We start from the raw sequence: 18,468 nt of genomic DNA, 5'->3' as shown, positions 1-18,468 counted from the left end.
AAAGGTACATTCCGACAACATCAAACTTGGATGAATATCTTTGGCTTCAAGACTCAAAAATTGCATGTTATATAATCTACTGTTTTTATAACTTCTAAGTGTAAACCTACTAATATCTTTAAAGAGCCTGATACAACCAGAGAAGTATTTCCAGAGGTGGAGTTACCTGAGGCTGTTCCCAATCTTCCAGAGCATCTTCCAACTGAAGGTTTAATTCTTAGTTACGAAAATCTAAATAAGAAAACCTTTCTTCATCAGTCTGCAAAATATGTTCACTGCTTTGTGTAGATTTTCACGACCTCTAATGCTGAAATACTAATATCTTTAGTGTCCCTAATGTACCCAAGACAAGGAACTATCTATGACTTGCTCCTAAAAAGTCAAATCCCACTCATATAATGAATAAACATTAGAACAAAAATAAAATTTCTAACTTAAGGTTATAATATCTGCTAATATCCCTAACTTTCTTTGTAAGTCGTGTCTTCATGTCTTTGCCTTTCTCAATGAAAAAATACTAATATCTTTAAAGAGTTGGAAGTCTCCAAGGAAGATGTTCCAGAGAGACAACCTCCTGTTACCAAAAGAAGAAAAATACCACCACCAAAAGGTACAAGCCAGAAGAAGGTTGACTTTCTTATCTCATGATTGTAGTTGTACTCACCATGTGTAAAAATACTAATACCTCTAAAGCTCCAGATGCTACCAGGGAGATCACTTCAGAGAAGTGGGTCCCCCAAAGTAGCAGCTCGACTGGGTATATACATGTCCCCATGAGTCATAAGGGGGAAAAGTCCATAACTTTATACACATGGAGATGCTTGGGCTATAAATTTTATCTATGAGCCCTCCAGGGAAAATATATATACATATAATGTGCAGATGTGACCCAGATGGAAATAGCTATTTCTGTTTCCTTAAAAAATAAAATTCAGACTAGCTAGGAAAAAAAAAATCTATATGAGAGATCACCTATAACATTTATATCCCTGAAACTAGACTGAATAGGCTCACCCCACACCGCTCTAAAGCAGAAATCAGTGCCGTAAAATGACAGAGGTGCTTGGCTGTAGACTATAGGTTAGTAATTCAAATGCTCCATGGGGTTGAAATTCCAGGATATAATACAACTACCTGTTGAATTGCTCTTCTATTAAAATAAACTTACTACCAAAAACAAGCACATAAATTTGAAATAACTGAATTCCCCTAAGACTTAAATATCATAGAAATATTTTTAGAAAACCATGACTTAAAGAAAATAAAATAATAAATTCACTGTGGAACTGTTCTATCTGTAATATCATCTCTACCCGAGAGCCTTCTAAAACCAGGGCAGTTAAAACCAAAACCAGTTAAAGTTGGAATTCTGCCCTGAATATTTATTTACTCCTCTCATTGTCTTTTATTTGTAAAGAGTCCTACGTTTTCTCATTTTGAATATTTTCAGATAAATCAACAAATGAGAACGTTTTAAAACATCCCCCAAAATTCTTCACAATGCCCATGATATTCTGTAATTTAAAGAATATCTGAACATTTTGACAATATTTTCTCTGTTTGAAATATTTTAGTTGTTCTCTTTCCTCCTTTACTTGAAAAACAATCACCTTTTTAAAGTGCCTAAGGGACTTCCCTGGGGGTCCAGTGGTTAAGACTCCATGCTTCCACTGCAGGGAACATGGGTTCGATCCCCTGGTCAGGTAACTCAGATCCTGCAAGCCGCTTGATGCAACCAAAAATAAAATAAAATAAAGTGCCTAAGGTGAGGGTACAAAATAAAGCCAATCCAGGTAAGAAAGGAGCTGTTTTATCTTCTTCAAACTAATAGCAAAAGGTACATTGTTAATTAAAACTCAGTTTTTTTCACTTAAAGGTAAATTTTTATCTCAGTTCCTATGTATCTACCATTCAAAGAAATAAAATTACTAATATTGATAGTGCCTGAGGTGACCAAGAAAACAGCTCCCGATAATCAAGTATTCATACTGTTACCAAAGAATCAGATATAGGGAGCAGGGAGGTCACCCAGTCTGGGACATTCCTGTAGGTGGGGTTTTGACTAAAACTCTTCATTGCTCTTCATCACTCTGAAGTACAGTGAATTCATATCTTTAAAGTGCCTGAATCACCTCAAGAAGTTGTCCCTGTAAAGGAAATACTCATAGCTGCTCCCCCTGAAATTGAAACACCTTCCACTAAAGGTATCATTCTATCATTCCTTCCTTCATTTATTTAACAAATGCCCACTATGTGCATGGTGCTAGGGAGCTGGGGAATAATAAACAAAGACAAGATTTGATTCCTTTCTTCAAGACTTTGTACCTCATCCAGTTCTTGAAGGAAGCACCCTTGTAGACATAAAAGTCACTTGGGTTCAGTTAATGTCATTAATGTCTCCACTGATCCCTTAACCTCTAAGTATAATATAATACTAATATCATCAAAGCAGCTGAAGCTGTGCAAGAAGTTGCTCCTGAAATGAAAGTATCTGAGGATGTTCCTAAAGAGGCAGAACCTCCACCTGTGAAAGGTACCTGTCACCTCTGAACAGATACTGAAGAAATTGTCTGTCTTCGGTTCTTAAAACTATGTTTTTCTAATGTTCTTCCTAACTCCTAAATGTAAACATACTAATATCTTTAAAGCACCAGAAGCTCCACAAGAAGTTCCCTCTCAAAAGAAAATATGTGTGACTGTTCCTATCAAAACAGAAAACCCTCCTATTAAAAGTGTTCATTCAACAAATACTTCATAAGGAGGGTCTACAGGGTCATAGGACCTCCACTAGTTGCTAGAGAAGGGTGAGCCCATCTTCTCAAGGATGCTGCTAATCCCATTCAACTTAGTTGATTGGTGGGGCAAGGGGAGAATAGGCAGAGAAGAAACTTCTAAAAAACTACATTTGCTAACATGTTGTGGTTATTGTTTTCATTAATCATTTTAACTCCTAAATATGAAATACTAATGTCTTTAAAGTGCCTGAAGCTGCTCAAGAAGGTGTTCCTGCAAAAAGAGTTCCTTCCAAAAAGAGAGGACCTCCATCAGTTAAAGGTACAAGTCCCCATGCCGTCAAGTTCAAGAAGAAATAGCTCCTGTAGTCTTGAAAATATCTTCCTGTTCCCACTGATCTTTGCAATACTAAATGTTAAAATACTGATTTCTTAAAGTGCCTGAAGCTCCCCAAGAAATTTTCCCTGAAAAGAAAACATATGTGGTTCGTCACGAAAAGACTGAAGCCCTTCCTGATGAAGGTATATGTTGCTGGAAGCTTAGAAGTTTGGAAAAATGTCTTTTCCTGTATAAATGTATTTCCTGATTGTATTGATTCTTGTAACTCCTAAACGTAAAAATATTAATATCTTTAAAGTGCCTGAGGTGCCCGAAGAAGTTGTCTGGGAAAAGAAAGTGCATCCTCCCCAAAAGCCTGAAGTTTTATCTGTCAAAGGTACATCCTAACAGCCCCTCAGGAGGGAATAGAGAGGGCTATGGAAAGAACCGCCTTGCTAGCCTTGAAAGAGCTTTTGCTGTGTAAATGTGATTCTTGTCTGTGTTGATCCTCATGACTCAAATGTAAATTTACTAATATCTTCAAAGTGCCTGAGGCTCCCAAAGAGGTTTACCCTGAAAAGAAAGTGCCTATGGCACCTCCTAAAAAGCAAGAAGTTCCACCAGTTACAGGTATTTGTCCTCGATCTTAGGTTTAAGAAAATATAACTCATCTGTTCTTGAAAATATTTTGTTCTAGTGGTCACATAACTCATAAATGTAAATTTACTAATATCTCTTAAGTGCCTGAGGCTCCCAAGGAATTTGCCCCTGAAAAGAAAGCACCAGTGGCACCTCCTAAAAAGCCAGAAGTCCCACCTGTTACAGGTATTTGTCACAAACCTTAGGCCTAAAAAGGCATAGCTCGTCTGCTCTTGAAAATAATTTGTTCCGGTGATCTCATAACTTCTAAATGTAATTTTACTAATATCTTTTAAGTGCCCGAGGCTCCCAAGGAAGTTGTCCCTGAAAAGAAGGTGCCTGTGATGCCTCCTAAAAAGCCAGAAGTCCCACCTGTTACAGGTAGCTGTCACTCACCTTGGATTTAAGAAGATAAAACTCTTCTGCTCTCGAAAACATTTTGCTCTCGTGGTCTCATAACTCCTAAATGTAATTTTACTAATATCTCTTAAGTGCCTGAAGCTCCCCAAGAAATTTTCCCTGAAAAGAAAACATATGTGGTTCGTCGCGAAAAGACTGAAGCCCTTCCTGATGAAGGTATATGTTGCTGGAAGCTTAGAAGTTTGGGAAAATGTCTTTTCCTGTATAAATGTATTTCCTGTTTGTATTGATTCTTGTAACTCCTAAACGTAAAAATATTAATATCTTTAAAGTGCCTGAGGTGCCCGAAGAAGTTGTCTGGGAAAAGAAAGTGCATCCTCCCCAAAAGCCTGAAGTTTTATCTGTCAAAGGTACATCCTAACAGCCCCTCAGGAGGGAATAGAGAGGGCTATGGAAAGAACCGCCTTGCTAGCCTTGAAAGTGCTTTTGCTGTGTAAATGTGATTCTTGTCTGTGTTGATCCTCGTGACTCAAATGTAAATTTACTAATATCTTCAAAGTGCCTGAGGCTCCCAAAGAGGTTTTCCCTGAAAAGAAAGTGCCTATGGCACCTCCTAAAAAGCAAGAAGTTCCACCAGTTACAGGTATTTGTCCTTGATCTTAGGTTTAAGAAAATATAACTCATCTGCTCTTGAAAATATTTTGTTCTAGTGGTCACATAACTCATAAATGTAAATTTACTAATATCTCTTAAGTGCCTGAGGCTCCCAAGGAATTTGCCCCTGAAAAGAAAGCACCAGTGGCACCTCCTAAAAAGCCAGAAGTCCCACCTGTTACAGGTATTTGTCACAAACCTTAGGCCTAAAAAGACATAGCTCGTCTGCTCTTGAAAATAATTTGTTCCGGTGATCTCATAACTTCTAAATGTAATTTTACTAATATCTTTTAAGTGCCCGAGGCTCCCAAGGAAGTTGTCCCTGAAAAGAAGGTGCCTGTGATGCCTCCTAAAAAGCCAGAAGTCCCACCTGTTACAGGTAGCTGTCACTCACCTTGGATTTAAGAAGATAAAACTCTTCTGTTCTCAAAAACATTTTGCTCTCGTGGTCTCATAACTCCTAAATGTAATTTTACTAATATCTCTTAAGTGCCTGAAGCTCCCCAAGAAATTTTCCCTGAAAAGAAAACATATGTGGTTCGTCGCGAAAAGACTGAAGCCCTTCCTGATGAAGGTATATGTTGCTGGAAGCTTAGAAGTTTGGGAAAATGTCTTTTCCTGTATAAATGTATTTCCTGTTTGTATTGATTCTTGTAACTCCTAAACGTAAAAATATTAATATCTTTAAAGTGCCTGAAGTGCCCGAAGAAGTTGTCTGGGAAAAGAAAGTGCATCCTCCCCAAAAGCCTGAAGTTCTATCTGTCAAAGGTACATCCTAACAGCCCCTCAGGAGGGAATAGAGAGGGCTATGGAAAGAACCGCCTTGCTAGCCTTGAAAGTGCTTTTGCTGTGTAAATGTGATTCTTGTCTGTGTTGATCCTCGTGACTCAAATGTAAATTTACTAATATCTTCAAAGTGCCTGAGGCTCCCAAAGAGGTTTACCCTGAAAAGAAAGTGCCTATGGCACCTCCTAAAAAGCAAGAAGTTCCACCAGTTACAGGTATTTGTCCTCGATCTTAGGTTTAAGAAAATATAACTCATCTGCTCTTGAAGATATTTTGTTCTAGTGGTCACATAACTCATAAATGTAAATTTACTAATATCTCTTAAGTGCCTGAGGCTCCCAAGGAATTTGCCCCTGAAAAGAAAGCACCAGTGGCACCTCCTAAAAAGCCAGAAGTCCCACCTGTTACAGGTATTTGTCACAAACCTTAGGCCTAAAAAGGCATAGCTCGTCTGCTCTTGAAAATAATTTGTTCCGGTGATCTCATAACTCCTAAATGTAATTTTACTAATATCTTTTAAGTGCCCGAGGCTCCCAAGGAAGTTGTCCCTGAAAAGAAGGTGCCTGTGATGCCTCCTAAAAAGCCAGAAGTCCCACCTGTTACAGGTAGCTGTCACTCACCTTGGATTTAAGGAGATAAAACTCTTCTGCTCTCGAAAACATTTTGCTCTCGTGGTCTCATAACTCCTAAATGTAATTTTACTAATATCTCTTAAGTGCCTGAAGCTCCCCAAGAAATTTTCCCTGAAAAGAAAACATATGTGGTTCGTCGCGAAAAGACTGAAGCCCTTCCTGATGAAGGTATATGTTGCTGGAAGCTTAGAAGTTTGGAAAAACGTCTTTTCCTGTATAAATGTATTTCCTGTTTGTATTGATTCTTGTAACTCCTAAACGTAAAAATATTAATATCTTTAAAGTGCCTGAGGTGCCCGAAGAAATTGTCTGGGAAAAGAAAGTGCATCCCCAAAAGCCTGAAGTTTTATCTGTCAAAGGTACATCCTAACAGCCCCTCAGGAGGGAATAGAGAGGGCTATGGAAAGAACTGCCTTGCTAGCCTTGAAAGTGCTTTTGCTGTGTAAATGTGATTCTTGTCTCTGTTGATCCTCGTGACTCAAATGTAAATTTACTAATATCTTCAAAGTGCCTGAGGCTCCCAAAGAGGTTTACCCTGAAAAGAAAGTGCCTATGGCACCTCCTAAAAAGCAAGAAGTTCCACCAGTTACAGGTATTTGTCCTCGATCTTAGGTTTAAGAAAATATAACTCATCTGCTCTTGAAAATATTTTGTTCTAGCGGTCACATAACTCATAAATGTAAATTTACTAATATCTCTTAAGTGCCTGAGGCTCCCAAGGAATTTGCCCCTGAAAAGAAAGCACCAGTGGCACCTCCTAAAAAGCCAGAAGTCCCACCTGTTACAGGTATTTGTCACAAACCTTAGGCCTAAAAAGGCATAGCTCGTCTGCTCTTGAAAATAATTTGTTCCGGTGATCTCATAACTTCTAAATGTAATTTTACTAATATCTTTTAAGTGCCCGAGGCTCCCAAGGAAGTTGTCCCTGAAAAGAAGGTGCCTGTGATGCCTCCTAAAAAGCCAGAAGTCCCACCTGTTACAGGTAGCTGTCACTCACCTTGGATTTAAGAAGATAAAACTCTTCTGCTCTCGAAAACATTTTGCTCTCGTGGTCTCATAACTCCTAAATGTAATTTTACTAATATCTCTTAAGTGCCTGAAGCTCCCCAAGAAATTTTCCCTGAAAAGAAAACATATGTGGTTCGTCGCGAAAAGACTGAAGCCCTTCCTGATGAAGGTATATGTTGCTGGAAGCTTAGAAGTTTGGGAAAATGTCTTTTCCTGTATAAATGTATTTCCTGTTTGTATTGATTCTTGTAACTCCTAAACGTAAAAATATTAATATCTTTAAAGTGCCTGAGGTGCCCGAAGAAGTTGTCTGGGAAAAGAAAGTGCATCCTCCCCAAAAGCCTGAAGTTTTATCTGTCAAAGGTACATCCTAACAGCCCCTCAGGAGGGAATAGAGAGGGCTATGGAAAGAACCGCCTTGCTAGCCTTGAAAGTGCTTTTGCTGTGTAAATGTGATTCTTGTCTGTGTTGATCCTCGTGACTCAAATGTAAATTTACTAATATCTTCAAAGTGCCTGAGGCTCCCAAAGAGGTTTTCCCTGAAAAGAAAGTGCCTATGGCACCTCCTAAAAAGCAAGAAGTTCCACCAGTTACAGGTATTTGTCCTCGATCTTAGGTTTAAGAAAATATAACTCATCTGCTCTTGAAGATATTTTGTTCTAGTGGTCACATAACTCATAAATGTAAATTTACTAATATCTCTTAAGTGCCTGAGGCTCCCAAGGAAGTTGTCCCTGAGAAGAAAGTTCCTGTGATGCCTTCTAAAAAGCCAGAAGTCCCACCAGCCAAAGGTAGCCACCTCCACGTTGCTATGTTTGACACTGTCTGTTTGTCTTTACTCTGTCTAATCATGAAAATACTAATCTCTTTAAAGTACCCGAGGTGCCAAAGGCAGCTGTCCCAGAAAAGAAGGTGCCTGAAGCTATTCCTCCCAAACCGGAAAGTCCTCCCCCAGCAGGTAATGACAATGCTGTACATACCAGGGAGAAAAATAACTGCTATTTTAGCTAGAAAAAAATTATGTGTATAAATCCCAGTACCTAAAGGTGATATAATTCTAAAGAAAGAAGAGTTGTCAGTAATCGAATATATCTTGGTGTATGATTGCATGAGATCGTCATTCATTATTTCCACCTTTTCTAAACACAAATTACCAATATTTTTTAAGTGCCTGAGGTGCCGCCAAAGGAAGCCATCCCTGAAAAGAAAGTGCCTGTGGCTCCTCCTAAAGAGCCAGAAGCTCTACCTGCTAAAGGTATTTATCCTTCCATGTTGTTGGTCTCCTGTTTTGGGGGCTGGGAAAAAGTGTTTAGAAGTGTCCGCCAGTTTCATAAATGATACTTGCTTGGGCAAATGTGTTGTCGATATTCCCATTTTATAGTTTCAACTAATAGATACTAATATCTTCAAAGTTCCTGAAGTTCCTAAAGAAGTTGTACCTGAAAAGAAAGTGGCTGTACCCAAAAAACCAGAAGTCCCACCTGCTAAAGGTATTTATTCCCACTGCTGTGTTAAGAATATATATTGTCTTGTCCTCTTCATGATTATTGTAACATATGCCTTCACTGTTCCCAAATTCTAAAAATACTGATATCTTTCAAGTACCTAAAGCTGCTCAAGAAGTTGTCCCAGAAAAGAAAGTTCCCAAGGCACCGCCCAAAGAACCAGAAGCCCCACCTGTCACAGGTACATGTTGGCCCAGACATCATTCTGCAGAAGAAATGTCTCTTCAGTTTTTGAGAGTGATTTTAGTCCATTGATCATTAACCTAACCGTAAAACTACTAATATCTTTCAAGTGCCTGAAGTTCCTCAAGAAGTTGTCCCAGAAAAGAAAGTTCCCAAGGCACGGCCCAAAAAACCGGAAGCCCCACCTGTCACAGGTACATGTTGGCCCAGACATCACTCTGCAGAAGAAATGTCTCTTGAGTTTTTGAGAATGATATTAGTCCATTGCTCATTAACCTAACCGTAAAACTACTAATATCTTTCAAGTGCCTGAAGTTCCTCAAGAAGTTGTCCCAGAAAAGAAAGTTCCTAAGGCACCGCCCAAAAAACCGGAAGTCCCACCAGTTTCAGGTATTTTTCACCCCAGTCTTTATTCTATAGAAGAAATGCCTCCTCTGCTCTTGGAAATACTTTTAGTCCATTGATCTCTTTAAGCTAAGCATAAAACTACTAATATCTTTTAAGTGCCTGAAGTTCCTCAAGAAATTGTCCCTGATAAGAAAGCACCAGTGGCACCTCCTAAAAAGCCAGAAGCCCCACCTATTACAGGTACCTGTCATTCACCTTAGATTTAAGAAGATAAAACTCTTCTCTTGAAAATATTTTGTTCTAGTGGTCACATAGCTACTAAATATAAATTTACTAATAATTTTTAAGTACCTGAGGCTCCAAAAGAAGTTGTCCCTGAAAAGAAAGTACCTGTGATGCCTCCTAAAAAGCCAATAGTCCCACCTGTTACAGGTATTTGTCATGAACCTTAGGCTTAAAAAGACATAACTCTTTTGCTCTTGAAAATGTTTGTTCCATTGGTCTCATAACTACTAAATGTAATTTTACTAATATCTTTTAAGTGCCCGAGGCTCCCAAGGAAGTTGTCCCTGAAAAGAAGGTGCCTGTGATGCCTCCTAAAAAGCCAGAAGTCCCAGCTGTTACAGGTAGCTGTCACTCACCTTGGATTTAAGAAGATAAAACTCTTCTGCTCTCGAAAACATTTTGCTCTCGTGGTCTCATAATTTCAAATGTATTTTTATTAATACCTTTTAAGTACCTGAGGCTCCCAAGGAAGTTGTCCCTGAGAAGAAAGTACCTGTGATGCCTCCTAAAAAGCCAGAAGTCCCACCTGTTACAGGTAGCTGTCACTCACCTTAGATTTAAGAAGATAAAACTCTTCTGCTCTCGAAAACATTTTGCTCTAGTGGTCTCATAACTTCAAATGTAATTTTATTAATATCTTTTAAGTGCCTGAGGCTCCCAAGGAAGTTGTCCCTGAGAAGAAAGTGCCTGTGATGCCTCCTAAAAAGCCAGAAGTCCCACCTGTTACAGGTAGCTGTCACTCACCTTAGATTTAAGAAGATAAAACTCTTCTGCTCTCGAAAACATTTTGATCTAGTGGTCTCATAACTTCAAATGTAACTTTATTAATATCTTTTAAGTGCCTGAGGCTCTCAAGGAAGTTGTCCCTGAAAAGAAGGTGCCTGTGATGCCTCCTAAAAAGCCAGAAGTCCCACCTGCTAAAGGTATTTGTCACTGATCTTAGGCTTAAAAAGACATAACTCTTCTTCTCTGGAAAATATTTGTTCCAGTGATCTCATAACTCCTAAGTATAATTTACTAATATCTTTTAAGTGCCTGAGGTTCCCAAAGAAGTTGTCCCTGCAAAGAAAGCACCAGCGGAACCTCCTAAAAAGCCAGAAGTCCCACCTGTTACAGGTATTTGTCACAAACCTTAGGCCTAAAAAGGCATAGCTCGTCTGCTCTTGAAAATAATTTGTTCCAGTGATCTCATAACTTCTAAGTATAATTTTACTAATATCTTTTAAGTGCCCGAGGCTCCCAAGGAAGTTGTCCCTGAAAAGAAGGTGCCTGTGATGCCTCCTAAAAAGCCAGAAGTCCCACCTGTTACAGGTAGCTGTCACTCACCTTAGATTTAAGAAGATAAAATTCTTCTGTTCTCAAAAACATTTTGATCCAGTGGTCTCATAACTTCAAATGTAATTTTATTAATATCTTTTAAGTGCCTGAGGCTCCCAAGGAAGTTGTCCCTGAGAAGAAAGTTCCTGTGATGCCTCCTAAAAAGCCAGAAGTCCCACCTGTTACAGGTAGCTGTCACTCACTTTGGATTTAAGAAGATAAAACTCTTCTGCTCTCGAAAACATTTTGCTCTCATGGTCTCATAACTCCTAAATGTAATTTTACTAATGTCTCTTAAGTGCCTGAGGCTCCCAAGGAAGTTGTCCCTGAGAAGAAAGTTCCTGTGATGCCTCCTAAAAAGCCAGAAGTCCCACCAGCCAAAGGTAGCCACCTCCACGTTGCTATGTTTGACACTGTCTGTTTGTCTTTACTCTGTCTAATCATGAAAATACTAATCTCTTTAAAGTACCCGAGGTGCCAAAGGCAGCTGTCCCAGAAAAGAAGGTGCCTGAAGCTATTCCTCCCAAACCGGAAAGTCCTCCCCCAGCAGGTAATCATGAAACTCTCCAAACCAGTATTTTTAAAAAGAAAAACTCTCTTCTTAGTGCTGTAAAAATCTTTTTGCAAAATATTTCATATACTTTAGTCAATTCTATTGTTAAAATGAGCTTGTGTCTTTAAAGTGCATGAGGAGCCTGAGGAAAGTGCCCCAGAAGAGCCTCCAGCTGAAGTCGTGGGAGAGCCAGAGCCTGCTCCTTCTCCAGAAGGTACTGGCCAGCTGCTAGGTTGCCTTTGCCAACCTTAGCTCTTCTTGTCGCAAAGATTCTAGGCATTATGGGCTTTTCTCTTGTTTCTCACTCTTCTTCACTGATTCTAAAACATAAATTCTAATATCTTTAGTGACCGTGCCACCTAAGAAACTTGTCCCAGAAAAGAAACCACCTGCCGTCATTGCCAAGAAACCTGAACCACCACCAGTGAAAGGTATTTCCCACTGCCACTGCTTCCTACAGAAAAATGTCTGTCGTTAAAAAGCTATGTTCTGCTGCTCAGCTTAATGATTTCCATATGTCATTGAAACTATGAGCTAAAAACGACTAATATCTTTTAAAGTGCCCGAGGTGCCCAAGGAAGTTGTTCCTGAAAAGAAAGTGCCTCCAGTGGTTCCCAAAAAACCAGAAGTCCCACCTGCTAAAGGTACTCGTAACTGTCCACTGTTTAATGGAGGTGGATACAGCCTTTATCTCTTGAAAAGTGTTTCGCTCTGTGTAAATGTGATGAGCGTTTACAAGTGATTCTTCATAATGTTAAAATACTAATATCTTTTAAGTGCCTGAAGTTCCCAAAGAAGTCCTTCCAGAAAAGAAAGTAGCTGTTCCCAAAAAGCCCAAAGTCCCACCAGCTAAAGGTACATGTTACTAATGAGATTCTGTAGAAAAGCACTCACTCTTGGTCTCAAAAGTCACTTACTATAGGAAACCCTTTTGTTTGTCAAACATCTTATATTAACAACTACAAACCTACTATACTGGATGTTTAGGGTTTTAAATGTTTTTAAATAGCATCACTAAAAAAAAAAAAAACTGGTACATCTGTTATAAGTATTAGAAGAGTTTACTAACATGGTTTTGTTAATCTTAATAGGCTACATTGTCTTCCCACTATGTGGACCCAAGAACAGATCACTGGCCTAATCGTGAATTTTGTTCTTGGATCTCTCCCTGGGTTATTTGAACTAGATGTGAACTAGATATGGTATAAATTTCATGTACTTCTCAACTACCCAGAAGTAAAACCAACTCATATCTTTTAAGTGCCAGAGGTACCAAAGAAACCTGTCTTAGAAGAGAAACCAGTCGTCCCTGTTCCTGAGAGAGTAGAGTCCCCTCCTCCAGAAGGTACAGGTAATGCCATTTATGAGCTTACCACTTATGACTGTTTTTAATTTAAGCCTTGTTCCTCTTTTCTAATTCAGTATCTCTTGGTCATTTTCTGTCCTTTAATTATTTGTCTTACTTCACTATTCTTTTTTTTTTTTTTTTTTTTTTTTAGGAATTCCTTTATTTTTATTTATTTTTATTCATTTTTATTTTTTTCCGCTGTGTTGGGTCTTCGTTTCTGTGCGAGGGTTTTCTCTAGTTGCGGCAAGCGGGGGCCACTCTTCATCGCGGTGCACAGGCCTCTTACTATCGTGGCCTCTCTTGTTGCAGAGCACAGGCTCCAGACGCGCAGGCTCAGTAGTTGTGGCACACGGGCTTAGTTGCTCCGCGGCATGTGGGATATTCCCAGACGAGGGCTCGAACCCGTGTCCCCTGCATTCACAGGGAGATTCTCAACCACTGCGCCACCAGGGAAGCCCTTCACTATTCTTAATTAGCTCCAATCTCAAATCTATTTGGGGTCATCAGTCAGCAGTATCTACACTGGCCATCATAAGCTGTTTCAACAAAGCTTCTCCAACGCACACAAAGTAGGACAGGAAAACTAATGACTATAAATAACATTAAACACCAAAAGGGCTTTTCAAGCATTCAAATCAATAGAAACAGAAATCAGTCAAACAAGATGGATTTCATCTTAACAAAAACAAGAAACAATATTAATAGAAACAAGGGAAGAAATCAAGATGACTATTTATTGTGTGTTGCATTTTATGCATTTTAGAATATTGTTCCACACATTCAACTAAAATTAACTATATCTTTAAAGTATATGAAGAACCTGTGGAAATTGCTCCTGAAGAGGAAGAGCCAGTTCCTGTTGCAGAAGAGGAGGAACCAGAAGCCCCACCTCCGGCAGGTACAAGACAGGATTCACTGAATGGGAAAATACATCATTTGATTTTTATGTCTATTATATATCTTATTTAAGGTAAAATCTGTCTTCTATCTCCTTCCTTAACATTTGACCTCATTGGCAAGAACAAAAGTCAGTTACACACATAAAACTTTTGTCCTACAGAGTTTAACAATGTGCATAGCAAAGAAATGTGTGATCTTTTTTATTTATTCATAGCATTAAACTTTTCATTGTAATCATCTGACTCTAAAAGAAATTCCTATCTTTCAAGTGCCTGAAGAGCCCAAGAAGATTGTTCCAGAGAAGAAAGTTCCTGTCATCAAAAAAGCAGAACCTCCACCACCTGAAGGTACTTACAGTAAAATAAATATTTACTTCATTTTTGTGTGCTGTCTAAAACTTGACATTCTTTCCTTATTTTGTATTGGGCTGTATAATGTGTTGAACTGTCATCTGTATGTTACAGTGCTGAACAGACTTGTCAAATTTATGTGTACATATTGCGTCTTGCAATTTTATATTATTAAACGCTACTAATATCTTTAAAGTACCTGAGATGGCAAAGAAAGTTGTCCCAGTGAAGAAAGTCCCAACTGTTAAGAAGCCAGAAACACCAGAAGTTAAAGGTATTCACATAATCATTGACATCATAATTTTTTTTAAAGTACTCTGATATCTTAAAGTGGAATCCAATAAGTTGTCTTCATTGTTAGGGACAAAAATGTCCTATTTTGCTTTCATTAATTTTAATGCTGCTCTGTTAATTATAGTTTCTTTATTCTTAACATTTTTTTCAATGTCTTTAAATACTCTTTTAAAAATAAAACTAATATCTTCAAAGTGTCTGAGCTGCCCAAGAAACTTGTTCCAGTAAAGAAGGAACCTGTGCCTGTTACCAAAAAACCAGAAGTCTGGCGAGAAAAAGGTACCTACTATGAAGAAAAAAATATGTATTTCTCTGAATGCTGTCTGCACATCTTAATCATAGTTCTTAGAGCAAAAAATACTGAAGTATAAGTATATGCAAGAACAAATTTTACAGAAAAAAGGGGGAAATAATGAAGACAAAGAGAGAAAATGAGACAGACAAGTAGGAGAAATCCAGCCTATCCTGAGAGATAAGGCTGGATATAAAGATGACAGTCATATTTTAGAGTTCTTTGAATGCCAGTATAAGGCATGTACTTTAGTCTGTGGGCAATAGGAAGCTTCAGCGGTGTATAAATTAATAGGAGTTGGGCTTCAGATAACTGGCAGCAGTTCAAACTCTTAGAAAAGGATGATAATAGAAAAGAGCCATTGCAGTTACTTAAGGTCTTCAAAAATTGGACAAGATCAGTGGTGACAGAAATGGAAAAGGAGGTTGGATTTAAGAGAGGTGGAGATTGAGTTGGTGTCTCTTCTCAAAGCAATTAGGGAAATAGAGGAGCCCAAGATGATTGTAAGGGTTGAAGCTAAGCCACGAGGATGGTTCATTGGGTCCCCAAACTAAATTAATATTAGAAAGAAGATAGTAAATATATTTTTCACTTTTCAATTATGGAAGTTGGGAACGTGCATCTGGAACTTAAGAAGGCGATCAGGGCTGGAGATGTAGATCTAGAAGTTATCACCATGGAAATAAGAGTTGAGAGTGCAGGAGTGATTGCTCAAAGAATGTAGAGCCAATTTTTAAAAGCATCAAAGTAGACCAGTGGAGAACATCTACACTTAAGGGTACACAGAGGAAGAGAAATAAATGAAGAAGGCTGCAAAGACTCATTTATAAAAGAGGGTGCCTTGCCTCCAAAGCCATTTTCCCCAGAGAGTCTTATAAGATGAAGTACTTTCCCATGTATTCTTTGCCTGCTCTTTGCAGTATCTTGTACACCTTCTAAATTCTTAATAGTAAACAAAATCAATATCTTTAAAGTGCCTGAAGTTCCCAAGGAAGTCATCACAGAAGAGAAAGTGTCAGTTCCTACCCCTGAAGAACCAGAAGCTCCACCTGTCCAAGGTACATGACTGCTCTATAAATCTTGGAAAGACGACAGTTGTCTTCATTATCTTGCTTCGGTTGTAGATGGATCATTTGTATTTATCTGTTGTCTGTCTTATGTAGTGAAATTATTGGTATTTTTGAAGTCTTCTGAAGAATATGTTATAATGTGTAACTAAGTTGATATGTTGAAACTTAGCAGTTGCAGTATTCTATTCTGAATTCAGTCTAAAATACAAAACACTGTGTTTTTTAAGTTGCGGAGTCTCCTGAGGAAATAATATATGAAGAAAGAGCATCCATAGCCATTGGTAGAAAAGTGACTCCCCCTGTTGAAGGTATTTATACATATATATATATATTATATAAATATAAATTTTTTTAATCTCTTGAAAACTCCTGTTAGAAATACAAAAGTATTTATAGGGTAACATTCCTTCTTGAAATTTTATATAAAAGCATTCTAGCACATGTTTGACTGCTTTGTTTTTCAAATCATTATACTTCTTTTGAAGTAGAATCTTTGATTATTCTTGATGGTAATTATAAATTCCAAAAGATACAGTTTACTGCGACAACACTGGAATAATTGTATTGGATCCTCAAATGATAACCCAATGTCAGATATTAAAAGTCATCTCATTTGCCATCAACATACATCAGATAGTCAGTAGAAAGCTTGAGTATAAGAAAATAGAAATCTTACCTCTTTTTCTATGTAAGTGAATTTGTATGTTTTTGTTTTTGTGACTGTCATCTTTGCATCTATGTGAAATTTCTATGAGTCTTTGTGAAGAACTTTATATTACAGTCTCTTATCCTTTGTCAACATTCTTTAAAGATCGTGAAATTGAAAAGTATGTTAAGCCTGAAGAACCTAAACCTGAACCACAGCCAGAAGAAATACCAGTACAAGGTATTCAGTTAATTGGGCTTAAGTCTTCATCACCATATTCTTCATCTGATACATATGTGTTTTGCGTTGTTCTACGTGTACAGTACGTCTCTTTGCACCTGTATGTAAGATATTCTGTTTTAAATGTGCATCTCAGTCTTATGTATTCATGTCATTTGTACTATTTATTTCACATCAATGTGGCTTATATGGATGCTTCCTTTGTTGTTTTTATTAGCGCCTGTGCTGTATTTCTCATTATCTATGTACAGTGTTGATATTCTTATATTTTATGCTGGACATTTTTACGTTTTATGTTGGATACCAATAAGATGTATCCAAAAAAGCAAACTTTTTACTTCATAAATATACTAAAATTTCTACTGAATATACTGTATATCCACATACCAGTTAACATATTCATATACTAATACTCCTGAAATACTCTTTTAAGAACCTGAACCTGAAAAGAAGGTTATTGAGAAGCCAAAACTCAAACCAAGGCCCCCAGCTCCTCCTCCAGCTCCACCTAAGGAAGACCTGAAGGAGAAAATACTCCAGCTTAAAGGTACAAAATGCCACTTCCAAACTTCTATTCAGACATCGGAAGTTGTACTTGCAAGAAATGTATTTTTAAAATATGTACTTTCGGACATGATCAAGCTGCGGGAATTCCATAGAGACCTGTGTTTTATGCTGCCCTGGGTGCCTTGTTGGGCCTTGCCTGCTGCCCCAAGAGTCAGAAAGTGCACCATCGTTAGCTTCATCCTGGCCATCTCAATGCAGGGACTGTCCAACTAACTTTCTCATGCAGAGTGGGGTGAAAGGATTTTCTGATTTCAAAGCGTGGTTGCTATGCATATCTTTGGGATCTTGTGCATGTGGAATGTAGAAGAAAACTCTGCAAGATATTTTTAATATTGCAGTAGCAAATTTATACAAAAGCCAAAACTTTGTTCTTAAAGAATGACATATGCTTTAAAATATACTATAGATAATATATTTATGGTATCCAATAGCTGATGTGTTCATAAACCATGAAAGGAAGGTATATGAACGCTCTGGCACTGCTTCCCCACTTTTTTTTTTTTTTTTTTGCAACTTAATAAAAACCCAGTTGTGTTCCGTGGTTGTCCTCACCATAGCCAGAAAGAGCGGTTATGGATACATTTGATATCCAGCATCTCTTCCCATTGTTAAACGTCCTTTCATTCTCTTTGCATTTAGGTTTTTCTTTGAATTGATTCAACAGTACTTAATTTTTTAAATAGCATCTTTAAAAGCTGAAATAAACTAGCAAAATCATATTATTCTTTTTATTTTAACAAAATGTTGTCTTATTTGTGGTGTCATGAGATTTCATGAGATTTCCCAATCTAAAATAATCTAGATATAATCTTAGGTGAGCAATTTTCCCATACTCACCTACACATGTACACAAAGCCAGAATTTTCCATGGTAAGACTTCTTTCTTGCCTCTCTACAACCCTCTTGGCCTGTAGGGGAAGCTTCTGGCATTTTTAATCAGACATAGAAAAAGTGATCACTTCGTAAAAGGCTACACATCTGTTGATTAATATATTCCATGAGGACACACACTTAAATATATTTCCCTTCATGTAAAATTTATATGCAAGGGAAGATTTCTTCCTCCTGCAAAGAACAAAAATTATCTTCCTTCTCAGCCAGACTTTAACTTACTACTCAAGTTTGGAGTAAAACTGCAATCTGTTTTCAGGTTTGAATGCTTCTTATATGTTCTTCAGTGGCTGTTCTTGGCTGTTATTAATGCTTTTGGGTTATAAGCAAAGCCTGGTTTTGATTCTTAGAGCAGGTATTTAATAATTTGCTTCAGATAAGACTAAATAAACAAATAATGAAAGTAAGATCTTCTTCTTTAAAGCTATTTCAAAGAAGAAAGTTCCTGAAAAACCTGAGGTTCTGGAAACAGTGGAACTTACACCTCTGAAAGGTATTTCACAGTCTAGAAAATGCTCATATGCAGTATCCCTTCATCTGACTCCTTGC

General features: G+C 37.9%; 1 protein-coding gene across 1 annotated transcript in view; it reads left to right on the top strand.

Moving 5' to 3' along the window:
- TTN (titin) overlaps nt 1-18,468 on the top strand; it is a 280,899-nt gene that overhangs the window by 144,112 nt on the left and 118,319 nt on the right. The window contains exons 154-168 of the mRNA XM_061185429.1: nt 3,988-4,071; nt 5,000-5,083; nt 8,005-8,088; nt 9,903-9,986; nt 11,068-11,151; nt 11,235-11,318; nt 11,452-11,535; nt 11,669-11,752; nt 11,882-11,965; nt 12,099-12,176; nt 12,583-12,666; nt 13,478-13,567; nt 13,839-13,916; nt 16,895-17,008; nt 18,344-18,412. Coding sequence (XP_061041412.1) covers nt 3,988-4,071; nt 5,000-5,083; nt 8,005-8,088; nt 9,903-9,986; nt 11,068-11,151; nt 11,235-11,318; nt 11,452-11,535; nt 11,669-11,752; nt 11,882-11,965; nt 12,099-12,176; nt 12,583-12,666; nt 13,478-13,567; nt 13,839-13,916; nt 16,895-17,008; nt 18,344-18,412 — 1,269 coding nt within the window. The remainder of the gene's footprint in view (nt 1-3,987; nt 4,072-4,999; nt 5,084-8,004; nt 8,089-9,902; nt 9,987-11,067; nt 11,152-11,234; nt 11,319-11,451; nt 11,536-11,668; nt 11,753-11,881; nt 11,966-12,098; nt 12,177-12,582; nt 12,667-13,477; nt 13,568-13,838; nt 13,917-16,894; nt 17,009-18,343; nt 18,413-18,468) is intronic.

The sequence above is a fragment of the Eubalaena glacialis genome, chromosome 1, assembly GCF_028564815.1.
Source record: "Eubalaena glacialis isolate mEubGla1 chromosome 1, mEubGla1.1.hap2.+ XY, whole genome shotgun sequence".
Taxonomy (NCBI): domain Eukaryota; kingdom Metazoa; phylum Chordata; class Mammalia; order Artiodactyla; family Balaenidae; genus Eubalaena; species Eubalaena glacialis.
Note: the sequence above shows the minus strand (reverse complement) of the source record. Positions and strands in the feature narration are given on the sequence as shown.